This window comes from Mustela nivalis, assembly GCF_964662115.1.
Source record: "Mustela nivalis genome assembly, chromosome: 6".
Lineage (NCBI taxonomy): Eukaryota > Metazoa > Chordata > Mammalia > Carnivora > Mustelidae > Mustela > Mustela nivalis.
The window spans coordinates 40,133,745-40,152,409 of record NC_139025.1 but is presented as its reverse complement, the minus strand read 5'-3'; the positions used below and the strand labels follow the sequence as shown (position 1 = coordinate 40,152,409).

The 18,665-nt window shown below is 35.4% G+C and overlaps 1 protein-coding gene and 1 long non-coding RNA gene across 14 annotated transcripts in view; one reads left to right on the top strand and one right to left on the bottom strand.

Annotated features, from left to right (window-relative positions):
* The window catches only part of LOC309866914, a 135,428-nt gene that overhangs the window by 61,791 nt on the left and 54,972 nt on the right, over window positions 1–18,665 (bottom strand). For all 6 annotated transcript variants that reach the window (XR_014312876.1, XR_014312877.1, XR_014312878.1 and 3 more), the window contains one exon: window positions 15,572–15,645. This is a non-coding gene — a long non-coding RNA (uncharacterized lncRNA). The remainder of the gene's footprint in view (window positions 1–15,571; window positions 15,646–18,665) is intronic.
* Window positions 1–18,665, top strand: part of LRRC9 (leucine rich repeat containing 9) — a 115,251-nt gene that overhangs the window by 65,962 nt on the left and 30,624 nt on the right. For 5 of the 8 annotated variants that reach the window (XR_014312863.1, XM_082734955.1, XM_082734954.1 and 2 more), the window contains exons 18-25: window positions 1,598–1,789; window positions 3,287–3,412; window positions 6,121–6,255; window positions 7,407–7,584; window positions 10,003–10,223; window positions 11,724–11,846; window positions 15,688–15,818; window positions 17,951–18,059. Coding sequence is in view for 6 of the 8 variants with exons in the window: in XM_082734955.1 (XP_082591081.1) it covers window positions 1,598–1,789; window positions 3,287–3,412; window positions 6,121–6,255; window positions 7,407–7,584; window positions 10,003–10,223; window positions 11,724–11,846; window positions 15,688–15,818; window positions 17,951–18,059 (1,215 nt within the window). In the remaining 2 variants the exon portion in view is untranslated. Of the gene's footprint in view, window positions 1–1,597; window positions 1,790–3,286; window positions 3,413–6,120; window positions 6,256–7,406; window positions 7,585–10,002; window positions 10,224–11,723; window positions 11,847–15,622; window positions 15,819–17,950; window positions 18,060–18,665 lie in introns of those variants that run through there. The other 3 variants (XR_014312864.1, XM_082734957.1, XM_082734959.1) reach the window with 3 other exon arrangements.

The window sequence follows — 18,665 nt, the reverse complement described above, 5'->3', positions numbered from 1 at the left end:
TCTTAACCTGACAACACAAACAGAGGGTTGCAGTGGGGTGGGAAGGTAAGGATAGGGTGGCTGGGTTATGGACATTGGGGAAGGTATGTGCTATGGTGGGTGCTGTGAAATGTGTAAGCCTGATGATTCAAAGACCTGTACCCCTGGGGAAAATAATACATTATATGTTAATAAAAATAATTTAAAAAAAATAAAAGCATTAAGTGAGAAAAAAATGTGTTGCAAAACGTCTTCTTAAAGTTCTCTTCTTTTTTCTAGGTCTGAATTAGTATATACCTTAAAAGAAAATTTTATTTGCAACAAATAAAGTAACAAATTAAGTCTTAAAGACTTCTTACAAATAATTAGGTGAAGATCTAAATAGATAAATGGCTAAAGACAAGAAACACAATAAACAAAAATGAAAATTTAAAAATAGCTAATACAAACACATGGAAAGATGTTCAACTTCACTGGTAATAAGCAATATAAATTAAAATAAAGCAGGTGGAACTGGTGGGTATTTAAGAAAATGCGCATTCCCATATCCTACTGTTGGAAGAAAAAATTGGTACAAACTTCCTTGAAAATTATTTAGCAGTATTTATCAAAAATCTCAACAATATAGGGATGCCTGCATGGCTCAGTTGGTTGAGTGTCCAGCTCCTGATCTCAGGTCATGGTCATGAGTCTGAGCCCTGTGTTAGGCTCCCCACCATTCATGGAGCCTACTTAAAAAAAAAAAAAAAGTTAAAAAAATCTTAATATAGAAATCCTTAAAACTTATAATCCCACTTCTAAAAATCTTTTCCGAAAAAATAAGAGAGTCTCAGTTTAATTATCACAATCATGGATCTTTGTTGCAGTGCTGCCAACAATTAGAAGCCACATAATTGTTCATAGTAAATCTTTAAAAATGATCCTAATAGTTCACTTATTGGAATATTATACAATCATGAAAAACCATTTTGAAGAATACTTAATGATGTGTGAACACCCAAAGGGATACAAATCTCTATATAATACAACCTGTTTTTTGTAAGGAAAATATTTGCACATATAATTAAAAAAACAATGTTCTCAGTGGTTCCTTCTAAGTTCAGAATTACATGTTTTTTCTATTTTTCTTTTAATTTATTTACTACATTTCCCAAATTTCCAACATAGACCATATATTAGTTTAATGATTTTTAAGTTATTAAAAGTCATGTACTTTTAAAAATGAGAATTAGAGAATAGGTTTAATTTCTACCTCTAAAAATGAAACTTTTTTTAGCCAGGCTACCAGAAGTCCAGATAGTAAGAACAGTAATTCCTTGTTTGTTGGGGCCAACCTGTCTTGTCAGTTAGTCTCTGCCTTCTGTTCTATGAAAACAAACACTGTCACTCCACATTACAAGAGTGAACTGAGAATTAAGAGCATTCTAAAAATAAAATACCTGTATTGTTGATACCATATGTTGATACCATAATTGCAGTGTATCTACTGTGTAGGTTTTCTGTAAGAATTACATATAAAGAAATACATACAAAGAACTTAGTGAATCATAAAGAAAAGAACTCTGTAAATACCAGCTGTGACCCTTTTTAGCACCACTTCTATTTGTATGTGTTGCAGTATAACCTTGAATATTTGGATGCAAGTCATAACCATGTGATAACCCTAGAAGGATTTAGAGGTCTGATGAAACTGAAGCACTTAGACTTAAGCTGGAATCAACTCAAAAAATCCGGTGATGAAATAAATATGTTATGCAAACACACCACAAGCCTTCTTACTCTTGATATTCGGCATAATCCATGGCAAAAGGTAGGTAGCAGATATGTTTATAAAAAGCAAATGATCATTTTTATTTCAAAGCCAGTTTCTCATTACTATCCAGTAATAGCCAGAAATAGACAAACTATCTTTGTTTTATTAGAATGATTTGTATCTCATAACTTTAATTTAGTGTAGGGTAGTAATCAAATGAATCAAATGTTATTAAAAGATTTTTTTTAATAAGCTTTTACTAGTTTGAGAGTACTGTGGCTTTAAGAGTATTAGATACTATTGCCATTTGCAAACCTTGAGAGAGTTTATATAGTTTAGTGTGCTAGAACCTACTGTAATGAGGCATGGGACCAAAAATAATAGAATGTGGGAACCTGGGTGGCTCAATCGGTTAAGCGTCTGCCTTTAGCTCAGGTCATGACCCCAGGATCCTGGAATCAAGTTCCACATAGGGCTCCTGGCTCAGCAGGGAGCTGCCTTCTCTCTCTGACTGCCACCCCCCCCCCTGCTTGTGTGCTCTCTCTCTCTGACAAATAAATAAATCTTTTTTTTTCTTTTTCTTTTTTAAATTATTTTTATTAACATATAATATATTATTTGCCATAGGGGTACAGGTCTGAATCATTAGGCTTACACATTTCACAGCACTCACCATAGCACATACCCTCCCCAGTGTTCATAACCCAATCACACTTAAATAAATAAAATCTTTAAAAAAAAGAATAATAGAATACAATAAGAGAGACATCATTAAGGAGGGAATCAGTTTATCACTTCCCCTGATAAACCTGTATTATAAAGGCTTATGTTCTGCTATAAAGGGAAATTTGATTGAACACTACTTTTTTTCCTTATCACAAAGATACACAGATTCATGCTAAGAAATTTCAGTATTCAATGATTATGTTTAAGGGTATCCCCAAGTATTTAAAAAATGCCCCAATTTTATAATTGCAAGAATCCTCCTTTCCTTGCTTTTCAAAAATGTATATAAGACTGTTCAAAATTTTGAAAAGAGGCTAATGATGGGTCTATTAAATTGCCATATTACTATGTTTACATTGTTGTATTTTTTTCTTTTCTGCTCAGAAAAATTGAAGGATATTTTTCTTTTGACAGACCATACCCAAAATGTGCCTGGTCATTATACAGCTCTCTTCCTGTTGCCAAACTGGATGTCAACAGCTAGAGATCCAGATAGAAATGCACACAGAGCTGAGTAACTGCTTATCTAGATAACTGGGAGGCACTGCCGTTCTCTGAACACTTTTCACCACACTTTTCAACAGCTTACAGGACTTCCCTTCCTTCATAAGAGTAGAGCTACCCACCTTCAAACAAAACAGATCAGTTCTTAAATATAACTTAAATTCAGTTATTAAAGAACTAAGTTAAGCCCTTATTTGTAGATATAGCTAATAGTGGGAGATACATAATTTTGAATTACATGGGAAGGAATGAAAAAGCACTCCTTTCTATGCCATAACATATGTAATGTTTTGTAAAAATTAACTTTTTGTTATTTTTCCCAAGCCAGCCACATTAAGGTTGAGTGTTATTGGCAGATTAAAGACTCTTACTCATTTAGATGGACTCCTCATTTCTGAAGAAGAAGCAACAGCAGCTATGAAATTTATTACTGGAACAAAGATTACTCAGGTTGGATTTTACTGTTTAATATATTTGCTACTTAGAATATACAAATTATATTTTCCATACTCTTGCTTTTTGTTAAGATTCTATATCCTCTCTTAGTGTTCTAATAAAAAATCAGTTAATATATACAATTCATACCACTTTAACTTTTTTCGTTTAAATATATCCCATTTAAATACCAACTGGTTGCATGGATTCTTATCCCTGCACACTACCCCAAAAATCCACAAAAATGCCTCTAGGGTAACTGTTTTTTCCCTATCAACTTGAACTTATCAGAGTCCTTTCTAGAACCTGAATGAAAATAAACAACCTTCTATGGATAAGGTAAGCTTGGAAGCCTTGATAAAGCACTTAGTGAATTGCCTACCTAGTACTGATATTATATATGTGTGTGTGGCTAAAGCGCTTGCACGCACACACACACACCCCATTAACTTGGGGGCATGGGGAATGTGCATATTATCCAGATTAAGAATGCTATACTTTGGCCAAAGTAGCTTCATCTTAAATATATTTACTCTAGTTCTCTAGCTGTTTAGTTTTTGTTAGAATATTTGACTATTAATTCCTTAATGTATTGTTTAATTTAGGATCTATTCAAAATGACAGGAACTTTTTTGTTTCTAAAAATATAATTAATTCCTCAAGAAGATTTGGGGTTTTACTCTACCGGAAATCAAAACTAACTAAAATCCTTTAAGACAATGCAGAATTGGGGCCCCTGGGTGGCTCCATCAGTTAAGTGTCTGACTGTTGATTTCAGCTCAGGTCTTGATCTCAAGGTCATGAGTTCAAGCTCCACACTGTTCTCCATGCTGGGTGTGGAGTCTACTTAAAAAAATGTAGATTTGGTACAGACCGAGAGAACAGAACATAAAGACCTACTATAGACCCATACATACATGAAAACTTGATAACTCAACAGAGCTGCCTTTACGGATCAGAGAGTCTTGTCAATAAAAGGCACTGGGACAAGTACATCAAGGACTTCACTATAAAAGTCAAAATCAAGAAAGTTTTAGAATTAGGAACAGAGATTGTCATTATGACCGTGAATGAGGAAAGAATTTATTACACAAGAAACTAAGGGCATAAATATAAAAGACTGGATGTGTCTACATTGAAATTAATATATCTGTTCCTTACAGGGCATACCATAGAGGGAAAAAAAAAAAACAAGCTACATACTGGGGGGAAAATTTTGCAACACATCTAACTGACAAAAGATATTATTTATATATCAGAAAAAAGACAACCAATCAAACAGAAAAATAGGCAAAAGATACTGGAGAGGAAATCAGAATAGCCAAATCACAGGAGAAGATGCTCTACTGCACTAGTATTCAAGAAAATGAACATTAAAACCACACAATCTACCAATTGAGAGTTACAAGTTGGTGAAAGTTTTAAAGCCTGACAATATCTAGTTTGAAGTAGAAGTGGCAGGTGGTATAACCACTTTGGAAAATATATTGGCATTATCTAGGAAAGCTGAATATATACTTTCCCTATAACCCCCAAGTTGTATAAACTCTAAAGGAACTCTTGCATGTATGCAGCAGAAGTCAAGAATATTCGTAACAACAGTGTGAAAAACTGAAATCAGCTCCAGTGCTCATTGATGGGAGAATTGGTAAGGAAATACTGTCTAGCAATGACCCATGAATGAACTACCACTACATACAGCAGCGCACATGAATGTCAATCTCATGAACACAATATTGAGCAAAAAAGCAAATCATAGAAGAACCCATACTTATTATTCCATTTATACAAGGTTCCAGTATGTGTAAGACTAAATGATATTTATGAGCACAAACATATTTGAGATCATTTGCTTCTTAGGACATTGATTGATTCACATGAGGTGAATGATGGGTTCTAAGGGGAAGGAGAGGGAAAGGGTTAAAATGGGGCACACAGGGTGCTTCCAGGATAGGAGGAATATTCCAGCTCTGAAACTTGCTTAATGGATGGATTATAAGGATGTTTGTATTACAGCTTTCATAGTTCTATAAATTTTATTTTGTAATGGTTAAATATCTGCTAAAATAAAAGGTAAAATACATAAAGTATATCTAGATATTGAAAATATTTTTAAGGCAAATAAAATGTTATATTTTAAATTTTTTATATTTATATTTTAATATATTTAATTATTAAGTAAATTAATTATTTTTAAATTAAATTTATTTATTTAAATTATTTTCATTTTAGATTAATAATTATTTTTAATTTTAATAATTATAGTTATGCATAATTATAATTCTATATAAATATAAAATATATTAAATATACTTATAATTATTTTGTGTTATATAATTATATAGAATTCTATAAATTATATTATTCATATACAATTATAACATAATAAAATGTAATAATATAATATGTAACATAATAAATAAGTCATATAAATTATATAGATATAATTATAATTATGATTATTATATTATGATTATGAATATAAAATAATTAAAATAATATAAATAATGAATGATTAAATTAATGAGAATATTTAATATATTTTAAATATATTACATTTTAATATAAAATTTATGTCTGCATTATATTTTATATTTATATATATTTAAAATTTAAAAATTATTCATTGGGCCACTCATCTAGGAAACAATACTTTAAACTATATATAAATGACCTGCTATATGTCATTTCTTTTATTCATCATGTGTTTTTTATTTTATTAGTTCTCTCTCTTACGGCATTCTGGTACTAAAGAAGAGAGACCACGGATACTTAGCATATGGCCTTCTGCCAAAATTCTGACACAGATTTCAAAGTTAGGACCACATTTACATCTGAGTGGAAACTGGTACTTGAAGGTAACAGCTAATTCTATTAAACCTAATATAAAAGTTTAACTTCAATTGATTTTTTTAAAGATTTTATTTATTTATTTGACAGACAGAGATCACAAGTAGGCAGAGAGGCAGGCAGAGAGAGAGGGGGAGGCAGGCTTCCTGCTGAGCAGGGAGCCCAATGTGGGGCTGGATCCCAGGACCCTGGGATCATGACCTGAGATGAAGGCTTAACCCACTGAGCCACCCAGGCACCCCTAACTTCAATTGATTTTAATCAGCTTTGGTCTGTGTATCATAAAGAGGGTACAGATAGGTAAGGGGCAGAAAACTGGAAGAGTCAAATTAAAATTACACAAGGAAGTCAAGTTGTCAACATTGATGTCACAGGGATTACGCCTTAATCGTGGTCACCACAGAACAGGAGATTTAGAATAAAGGTACACTGCAAGACCAAAGGGTAGGTTTTGATAATACATCAAAATAAGCAAGCAAATTTGAAAGCTCAGAACCAGAGATCAAGCCAAAAGTTTGGGTGGCAATGTAAAAGAAACCAAGAATCTTGGCACAGTACTAGGGGAACTGGTCAGAATTCAACTGAGGATAAAGGGAAGAGTTAGAGGGCACCACCAGCTTCTTTTTGCTGCACAAAGCATCATACATTATTTTTACTACCAGCTATATACAGATATTTAGCTGTGATGTAGGCCCAGTGACCTGGGCGGACCCCACAGTGAGACTGGGAATTGAATGACTCTTTAAATTTGCCCCAGGTTGGGCTGAGATGGCCAGGACTTTGAATCCCTTCATCATTGGATATGGGCCAGCCTGGGAAGGAGCGTGATCTTGGGCAAGGGAGCTCTCTGCAGCTGAGACTGTCCCGGAAGGTGCCGACAGCTGAAGGCTTTCCGCCAACAGCACTCCCAGCAGCTGGGACAAGTCATTCACTTTGGTGGGAATCTGACACAGCACAGTGTCATAAAACCATATAAGTCCCCCTTGGAGTTATAATCTTGTCAAATCTTACTCTTTTGTAAGTTTCACTATGTCTTTAGTTCCTGAAGGAATCCCTTTGATATCACTTCCCACATTTGAAATTATTTCATTAGCCTTTTTGTAGCACTGAATTTATTGATAAGATTCGGAAGTAACATAAAATATGAACTATTCTACAGATAACTGCTTTAAATTTAGATGGGCAACATCTCTTTGAAATCACAAATTTAGAAAAATTGGAAAATTTGAAATGGGCATCATTTAGCAACAATAGTCTCACTAAAATGGAAGGCTTGGAATCCTGTGTTAACTTGGAAGAGCTCACATTGGATGGAAACTGTATCTCAAAGATAGAAGGTATGTGAGAATTTGAAAATCTTAAAAAATAAACATCTAATTAAGAGCAAAAAATGAATAACACTGAGGACAGAATTTCTGAGTCTGAGGAGGAAGATGTCTAGAGAAATTCCAACAAGGTTTGGGTCAGAGCATTCTGCACATCTACTGATGGGCTCTGTGACTCGTTGCTATGCATAACGCACCTTGCTAGCCGACTTGCACCTCCTCTGTCTTCCTTCTCTCTCTGCCAATGTTTACCACCTATTACCAAACCTAGTACATAACAAAGCAGGCAGTAATTAATATCTACAGAGTGGGAAAAATAAATGAATGAGTGTGGTATGCTTTTGAAAAAGATAAAACAGCCCAGTTCATTTTTCAAAATATGGAATTAAGGTTACATTTGGAAATGTGAAAACTTAAAAAAAAAATGAAAACTTTATTCTCTAGAGGTTGAAAATCAAATGTACTATATAACCTTTTATAGGGACCCATACAAAGTACTATCAAGCAACTTTACTAATGTGGGATTTGTCTGGGTATAGAATATTTCTGGTTGTACATTTTGCTAACAAGATTGTCTTGTCAAGAAGAGAAGGTAAGAATTGGAAATCATGACTGGAAGAGAATTTATACTTTACTCACTTTTGAATTGGGTCCTTTTTAGCACGTGTGTGTGCATTTTCATAAACTAGAAAATTCTGTTTCAAAAAATTACATATACAAAAGCAAGTTCTAAATATCTTTAAAAAACAGCATGTATAACATTAGTTATACTTTATTTTGGTGGCTCTGAAATCTGCTTCTAAAACTTGCTTGATCACAAGAATCACTTGGGACACTTAGTGAAAGTGTCCTTCACAAAGGCTTCTTCTCTGTAGATTTCATTTGAATAAACCCAGGGATAGCTCAGAGATTTGTCTTTGGATCTGTCACTTGTCTTCCATTCCCATACTATAGGGTGTTAGTTTTTTTTTGTATGTATAAATTAGAACCGGGTTTCCTTCTTATTCCCATCCATAATCTCACTGAAGAGAAGAATCCTCCAACCTGTATTTTTCCTATACCCCCTTTTCAGAGGTAATAGTTTTATCTCACTAAAGTTTATTTCTCTTATTTTCTCCAGACACAGATAGGTTTAATATCCATCTAAGGATTTTTGCCTTAATGGTTTTATCCTAATTGCTGGATCAGTTTACTTTCAGCTTACATAGTCTCATGATGAAGGCTTATGTGAAAGGCCAGCAAGGACAAAATGTACTGAAAACAAATTGTCAAAAGCTGTAACTGATGTTTTTCAAGTGCCATTCCATTTGATTCCATAACCCCTTAGAAGCAGATTTCGGTATGGTTTTTTTTGTTTGTTTGTTTGTTTTGTTTTTTTTTTTTTTAAAGAAGGCTCCACGCCCAACATGGGGCCTGAACTTAACAACCATGAGATTAAGACCTGAGCTGAGATCAAGAGTTGGATGCCCAACCAGTTGAGCCAGGCAGGCTCCCTAAAGTACATCCTTTTTATGGATGAGGGAAATGAGGCACAGAGGTTACAAAATTTTACATAATATGTTTATGGTCCCAAATCTAGAAGTTACACATTTGAAACCAACTCTGACTCCAAAGTTCGCATCTTTCACCTTATCCACCATCCTACCTACACTTAAAAAGTACCTCCAAGGACAAGGGGTGTTAGAGAGGAGAAGGGAGTTGGGGTAAATTGGAAGGGGAGGTGAATCACAAGAGACTATGGACTCTGAAAAACAATCTGAGGGGTTTGAAGTGGCGGGGGTTGGGAGGTTGGGGTACCAGGTGGTGGGTATTATAAAGGGCACGGATTGCATGGAGCACTGGGTGTGGTGAAAAAATAATGAATGCTGTTTTTCTGAAAATAAATAAATTGAAAAAATTTTTTTAAAAAAGTATCTCCAATACACAGCGTACATAAGAGTTAGATTGTGATAAGAGGTGACATATTCTAAAGTTCTGTCTTAAAGTACTTTTAAGTACACAAAGGTAGAATTAGGCCAAATGATTCCTTTTAATACGAATGATGCCACAATGAGGAATACTTTACAAAGTGTTGTATCTACTTCCTTACCTTTACTGTTTTAAAATGGGGGCTGGTTTTTTTTGAGCTTTGTGTTACTATGATAGTGAAAATCTTAATTATATCATTTGAAGTTCATTTGAAAGCAACATTCAATATTTCCTACATAATACCTTCCCTTAAAACCTCAAAGACTGAGTCTACTTAGAAATCCCAAACTGGAATTTATTAGCTGGGACTTTATACACATTATATCCTTCTTAAACAAAAACTAAAACAACGATAGCTAATAATATACAGTATGTAAAAAGTAAGGCAGCCTGTCAGTTATTTTTTTAAATTAACTTTTCTATCCTATCTGAATCTTTTCTTGAATTTACTTATTTTTCTAGGCATTTCCAAGCTGACTAAGTTAACCCGCCTCAGCATAAATAATAATCTTCTCACTGGTCTGGAAAAACACACCTTTGATAACTTGCTTCATCTTCACTTCCTTTCTCTTGAGAACAACAGAATTACTTCATTGAGTGGTTTACAAAAAGCTATTACTCTGATTGAATTATACATAAGCAATAACTATATTGCTCTCAATCAGGAGATCTACAATTTAAAGGTGACTGGGGTGGTAATGTTTTTGTTCTTTAAAATATGTATTGTTTCTTTATATTATGAAAATAATGCATGTTCAATGTATAGGATTTGGAAAACATTTTTAAAAAATAAAAATCAAGAACAACAAGGTTTACTAAAATATACTTGCATTCAATTTATACATATATAAAAACATACATATATGTAACATAATGTCCCCAAGTTGACAACCTACTTAGGGAAAAAAATTTTTTTTTTTTTTAGTACAAATAAAATATTCAAGCCCCATCCCTTCTAACTAGTGCCTTCCTCAGTATTTCCAAGGATTACCAGTCTGGTTGGGGAGTAAGAATCTTTAACATTTCCTGTTCTCAGAGGAACTCTTGATTATCTCTCACTTAACTGTTCTTACTGGTGACTCCAACTCTTTCTGGCTGACTTTGCCTAATTTTGTCTCTTTAATTCTTCCAACAAAACATCTATGTCAAGGCTACTGTAAAACAGGCTTTTCTGAAGAGTTGCATAAAATGGAGATTTACTACAGCACAGAAGAGGAATTCACTTCAAATCCATTGTGTGACTTCACTGTTTCTAAAGTTCAGTGGCCATTCCCTACCACTGGGATTCTCGTGATGACCTCTTTACCTTTTACTGATATCATATCGCTAGGATTTTACCTTCTACCAGAAACTTTCATCTGTTTCCTATCTTTCCTTGTGTTCAGTCTTCTCCCTTCCTACTCCCCCAATACAACTACTACTTCTAAAGCTGCAGAGACCACCTGGTTAGTGATAGGTGCAACAAAAATAAACCATACATAGTGATGCAGAGTAGTGTTTCTCCAGCTTGTCCTAACTAACTCTCCCATCCCCCTCTACTCTAGGCTCTTCCTGCACAACAAAGGCACATCAAAATTTCCTGTCTAATAAGAATGCCATTTTCCCTTAAGATGAATTCTGCTACTCTCTCAGAAGATAGAATAACATCACTCATCAGAAGGCAGTGTTTTTTATTCCTGTTACATCTATATACACACATGCATACTATTTAATTGGACAGTATTCCATAAACGAAGCATACGGTTTTAACCTTAGCAAAGTTCCCTCTATGTCTTTACTACTGGTAGTAATATATTCAGCAGCAGCATCCTAAAAGAGATTCTGATCATTTAACACATACCACTGAAATATTGTACAAAAATCAAACTTTCTGGTCTGTAAGGATAACTCCTGCAATAAAATATATACTTAAATCACTATGTATATTACTAAATGTACACTGAAATCACTATGAAGTGATGATTGAGTAATTCAAATATTAAAATTCAAGGATGGTTAAACTACTAAGGAGAAAAAAACTTGCTCTCTCTCTATATATATGTGTAGGGAGATGTATATCTTTGTGTGTAAGTAGATGGATATGCATGTATATATGTGTGTGTAGAGAGAGAGAGAGAGAGAGGTAGAGACAGAGATAGAGATATATGGATATAACTTTAAATGTATGTGCTTTTATTACCCAGGGTTTATGCAACCTGGTCATTCTTGACCTGTATGGAAATATTATTGTATGGAATCAAGAAAACTACCGGTTGTTTGTAATATTTCATCTTCCAGAACTGAAAGCTTTGGATGGAATCTCAATTGTAAGCCGTTTTATGATTCATAGCATTTGGTTCAATTCAATTCATATATCCAAAGGCCATAATCATTTTGAACATTGCTTTCTCACTCATATGAGATCTCCCAAGCACATTTTAGATCTGGGTTTTAAAATTTTCTCCTTTAGCCAGTTCTCATCTAAATTGAGATGGCAGGAAAGGGAAGATGTTGCCTACATTTGTACCCACTGAATTCAGTGTCTAAAAACTTAAAGAGTACAATTTTAGGGGACAGGATAGAAAACTGTTCTGAAGCCCCACCATTCTCTTGGGTCTAAAGCCAGCTTCCTATTTCCTAGAAAAATACAGTTAATATTTAGGCAAAATATATGTGAACCAAAAAAATGGCATGTCAGTGTCACTAGTCACTGTAAGTAAGGTGAGGTTGCTGTCACGTGGAAGGCAGAAGTCTAAATTCCCCCACCTGGCCTCTGCTGACAACCTGGAGATATGTGCTTTATTACCTGCCAGGTTAGGGTAGAAGCTCATAGTCCCCATAGGCCTCCACTGACTCTTTTCCCAGTCAGAAGTGCCTCATGAATGCCCTGCCATTATTACTGGGTGGAAGCAGAACAGGCTGCCCAAGTATTCTCCAGTAACACCTGTGTGTGTGGGGGGGGGGGGGGGTACATTACTATTGGGAGAAGATGAAGGTCCAAGCTGCTTGCTCAGTAAGAGAGGTGCCTTCTTCCACCAAGGCAAGAAGGGAAGTCTCCGTTTCCGTTCTGCTTTTACAGGTATAGATGGCACCAAGATTTATTCCATGGAGTTTGGTTGGAGTAGACCCATTATTGGTCTAAAAATTTTCTGGCTTATTAGGCTTCGCCTCTCCTAGTCTTTTGACTATAGAGGGCAGGTGTTCATGTGAATTTTTGTTTTCTCTTGTTTTCTGTATTTCTGCTGTTTCCAGCACCAAGTCCCACATACATGAAGCAAAAAGGAAACCCAGATGTAAAGGAAAACCCATGTCTGTGTGTTTCCTTTACTCTCACACTGCACCATAATCACACTTCTGACACCAAATGTATGGGTTTTCCAAATAAAAGCAATTCTCTGACCCAAAATTCAGCTGAATTCTGACACTCTCTATCTGGAGATAGGATCAGATCCCACAGGCTAAGGGCTCAGTCCCACAGTGCTGTCTCTGCCCCCACTTCAGACACCAATCACAAGTCCAGGTTGGCACCTACGCTTCTGACTAACCAGCTATCAAAAGGAGGTTCCCATGACCCTCTTCTTGGGTTTAATTTGCTAGAGCAGCTCACAGAACTCAGGAAAACATTTGTTTACTAGATTACTGATTTATTATAAAAGGATAAAAAACTGAGGAACAACCAGATGGAAGAGAGGCACAGGGCACCGTATATAGGAGGGGGCATTGAACTTCCATGCTCTTTCTGAGCAAAACATTTTTCCAGCATCTCTTTGTGTTCACCAACCTGAAGCTTCCTGAAGCCCCTCCTTTTGGGTTTATATGATGTCTCCACTATGTAGTAGGCATGACTAATTAAATCAGTGGCCAATGGTGACTGATTCAACATGTAGCCCTTCTCCCTTCTCCAGAGCTCAGGGGGTAGGACTGAAACTTCCAACCCTCTAACCATAGTTGGCTCCCTGGCAAACAGCCCCCATCCTTAGGTAATTTCCAAAAGTCACCTTTTAATATAAACTCAGGTGTGGTTGAAAGAAACTTGTTATGAATAACTAGACACTGTTTTCACTTCATGGCTCTGGAGCTATTTCAGGAACTGATGTCAGAAAACCCCACTCACCTCCCTCTCTTTTTTCATCTTTCTTTTCTTCCCCTATGTTCATCTGTTTGGTTTCTTAAATTCCACATATGAGTGAAATCATATGGCATCTATCTTTCTCTGATTTATTTCATTTAGCATAATATACTCTAGCTCCATCCACATCATTGCAAATGGCCAGGTTTTATTCTCTTTTATGCCTGAACAATATTCCATTGTATACAGGTACCACATCTTTATCCATTCATCAGTTGATAGTATCACCTGCTCTAAGACTCTTGTTTTTTTAATTTTTTTAAATTTTTTATTTTTTATAAACATATATTTTTACCCCCAGCGGTACAGGTCTGTGAATCGCCAGGTTTACACACTTCACAGCACTCACCAAAGCACATACCTTCCCCAATGTCCATAACCCCACCCCCCTTCTCCCAATTCCCCTCCCCACCGGCAACCCTCAGTTTGTTTTGTGAGATTAAGAGTCACTTATGGTTTGTCTCCCTCCCAATCCCATCTTGTTTCATTTTCTAAGACACTTTTGAAGTGTTAATGTAACACTGGATTTCCATCATTATATAACTTATTATATAACCTATTTATTAATAGGTTATATTTATTAATTCCTTCACCCATATTTCTTCTTCTCTCCATTTATACCCAAACTTTTCCACCTTTGGAAGGGACAATAGTTAGGGTCACTATGCTGATCTAGATTGTAGACAACAGTAATAGTTTAGCAAGTACTTTACTCTCACTCCACTCCCGTGTGGATATGGTGAGATTATATAGATAGATGCAAGACTAGTAGGAGGATATTTTTTCCCCTAGAAAATATAACTAAATTCACTGTTAACTCCAATTTTGTCAGATGGGGCCTGTCAGGTCCTCAGGAATTCTGACAGAAGGTTTAGAAACATATAGTTTCTTTTTTAGGAATCATTCCCATTTCCGGCCCTTACAGTTGTAGCCATGTCCTATGATCAGGTAGGAAACAAAAGCTGAGGCAATGTGGGGAAGAATAAAAAGGATAGTGGTATACGAGCATCATCTTCCCTTACCAGGAACTGCATAGTTACACCAGCATTCTTTCCCACAGCCACCAGAAAAACATAGAAATCTATGGACATTCCTTTAGCCCCACTCATGATCACACTCTGTTAGCATTCTCATGAAGGTGTGTAAACCAGCCCTTTATGCACTTATCTTCCTGTTTTAGACAACCAGTATTTTAATTATCCATTCCAATTCTTTATCAAGCTATTACTCTTAAGGAGGATATCTTAATGACCATTGTTGGACATTATGGGCTGTCAAGTATGTTCCTTGGTCTAAAGAAAGAACAGTCATTGGTCTAAATTGGCATGCTATCTTCTGTCCCAGTTCTTTTATAGCACTCTGAGCATTTGCATTTACCACTGGGTAAGCAAAACCCAGTCCAGAGTCAGTATCGATTTCTGTCAAGACCCTTTTATACGCCTTAGGGCTACCAGAAACAGTTTGACTTGCCAGCTATGTTCAAGGCCTTCCCACCAGGGAAATCTGCCACATGGTCTTCTGCAGTCTCAATCTCTCTTGCTGGCAGACAGAACAGTTCTTACTGCATTTAGTGCCTCAGAGGGTGCAAGAGGAATATGTCTACATTCAGACCATCTCTGCATTGCTGTAGACCCCCCCAATGTCCATCTACTTCATAAACCCAGGTGGCTACCTTAAGTGAGCATATGGGGATATCTGCTTGTCAATTCCATTCACCTTTCTGATTGGAGTTCTGATGGACATCCATGTGTCCTATTTTAATGTACTCCTCAAATTTCCATAGGGCCCTGCCCCATATGGGCATCATTTCAATAGGCTATGTTTCCCCTGCTCTCTTGCCTAACCTTATGACTAGGCCAGGCACAGTGGATAAAGACTAAATATATATTTATTATAAATCACAATATATGCCAGGGAACTCACCACAGGGTTGCTCCTCCCTAGCTGGTCTGCCTTCTTCTCTGCACCTTTCAGTCTCCTTTATGTCATTTAGTCATCTGCAAGAGAAGGCATCACTTTCTAAATGTCCTTATATATAGGAACCACCAGAGACTGAATGTGCAAAAGATTTGTTTGGTGGCAGACTTACTTCTGATATGATTGCAGAACGACATGGACATTCAAACTTCACCCAAATGCAAGAACTAAATTGGACTTCATCATCCATCAGGTATAATCGTTTTATTATATGCTTTTTGATACTATAGCTAAATATGTAATATCATTTTCTAAGTTTTATAATTTAATGCACATCTTATCCAGATATAACCAGTAATTCAGAAAATCATCTTTCCTGCTTCAAAATCTCATGCTAACTTCACCACTCTTTGAAATGCATTATCACACATTATGATTTAAAATGTCATCATATTCTCAGGTTCTTGAGATCAAGCCCTGTATCTCCACGCTCAATGGAGATATTGCTTTTCTTCCTCCTTCTCCTTCTCCCTCCCCCTGCTTTCTCTCTCTCCTCTCTCTAAAATAAATCAATAAATCTTAAAAAATAAAATGTCATCATATTACTCTAACTCAGTATAGTCTGGCTTTTCCCGCCACCATTTCTCTGATGCTATTCTTCTCACTGTCTTCCTGGCAAATAAATTCTTTTCTCTCCTCTCTCATTCTGCACTCTTCATGGACAGATATCTTTAGCCATAGTTTTAATTTATATGATGGCTCTTTAAATTTAGCCCAAACCTGAGCTCTTTACTTGAATATTCAGTTGCTTTTTAGATATAGCATGGAGAAGATAATATCCACCTGCTGTTGTTGCCCAACCCAAAAATCTAAGGGTCATTTCTCTCTACTTTGTCCCCCACTTGTAATTGATCACCACATTCTACAGAGTCCATATTGTTAAGTATGTCTCATAATTCCCCTCTTATTTCCATAGCCACTACCACTGGCCTACATTGGGAAATGAAGTATTGTAGAAACTCTCTTGGTGATAGTTTTGGGTTTTTTGTATTTCATAACCTTCCCTGCAAATCCATTTATTATCCATTCTGCCTTCTATCTAAGATGCAAGTTTTATCAGATCACTTCCTTTCTCAACCTTGTTCAGTGGCATTCCACTGTCTACAGAATAAAATGTAAAATTTCTTTGTATGGGTTAGGGTTAGGGTTAGACTCTTTAATTACTTATTTTTATTTCTTATAATCCTTACCTTTACTGTCCATTACTCTTTATATTCCAGAAGTTCTAGAATATTCTAATTTCTTAATCTGTGATTAAGATTAAGATTACTTTGTGATTAAAGGTGCTGTGATTCTGTTTCTACCTTGCTTGTACTTGTTCCACTACCTGAAACTCTCTTTCTAATTTGCCTGACAAACGGCTATAAATTCTCCAAGGGTCATTCTAAGGTCTTTCTCCACTGTGAAGTGACTCCTGACTTCCCCAGATCCGTTTTTCTTTCTCTAAAATGCCACTACATCTAAATATATTATATCTACTTTCCTTTTTTATTTTAATTTTTATGGATCTCGTTTCATGAGGGCAGAGATGGTTTGTTTTCATATTTGTTGTAGCCTTTCCAAATACATTGTCTGTACTTGGAAATAACTAATCAAATACATTGAACAAATGACTTATCAATGGATAAAAGTATGTCATAAGGATAACTACAGGGTTTAGGATTTGTTTAAAGAAGTGGTTAAGGCAAAAAAAAAAAAAAAAGAAGTGGTTAAGGCAAGGTAATTTAGCTGTATACTCTTCTCTATCATGGCACAAAGGAAGGTGGAGCAGTTGTAAAACTCTGGACTAGGAATCAAGCATTCTTTTTAATTACAAAAGCATCCTTACAAGGTGGAATGCCTTAAAGATTTTCAGGAGATTGCATAGAAAACTCTTTTCAAAGACCTCACCTGCCTTCTTTCCTCTTTCCTTTCCCATCCCTAACCTCTTCCTGGTATTTCAGAAATAACATGTTTCACATATATTCTCTTAAGCATATAACCTGAAAAATCTTGTGATTTACAACATCAAATTCATGAACATGTATGTAACCTTATAAAGAAATTGGAGATGTTTATTTAAAAAGTTTCTTTCATGATCGGGCTATGTTTATGTGGTAATGGACATTTTTAAAGCAAACAAATTCTATGTCATTTTCTTACCTGTGTGTCCAACAAAAACACACATTTATCCAGTTATTTGACCCATACATTTTACACTAAGGCAATTCTTTTTCATAGCATTTGTCATATGAGTTATTTTCAAAATGTTTTTGGGATTGTACATGAATGATTCACCTACATAATTCTCCTATTAAAATTATGACTGTGTTTATCTAAATTCAGAACTGTGGATTTGATTCCAGTTGACCAATTTAGAAATGTATGTAATGTGAATCTGCAAAACAATAATCTTACCTCATTCAGTGGATTAATCTATCTGCCTAAAGTGAAGGTGAGTCATTCACAGATTTTTTTTTTCAAGGTTTTTAATGCAAGTTGTAATCTTCTTTACTTTGGATTAAAATGTATTTTTATGTTATGAAAGAAGAGAAACATAAATCAAAATCAGTGAGATTTAAATAGATTTTTTAAATTTTCCTAAAAAATTTTTTTTTACCAAGCAAGAAACAGTATTACTTTCCAAAATTATTTTTTGGATTGCTCAGTTTTATATTTTTTTTACCAAGCAAGAAACAGTATTACTTTCCAAAATTATTTTTTGGATTGCTCAGTATTGTAAGCAGTAACTCTTACTTTGTAGTTAGGTGGTGGGATGGAAGGTGTGCCTCTATAGTGAGATGGGTATGGAATGAAATTGGAGGATACTGAGGTTCTCAAAACAGCCTTTTGCCTCCTGTCCCTCCTGTCCTCTTTGGCTGAGCTATCTTCAAAGGCCTTTTTTTTTTTTTTTTTTTTTTAAAGATTTTATTTATTTACTTGTCAGAGAGAGAGTGAATGAGAGCAAGCACAGGCAGACAGAGTGGAAGGAAGAGTCAGAGGGAGAAGCAGGCTCCCTGCGGAGCAAGGAGCCCGATGTGGGACTCGATCCCAGGACGCC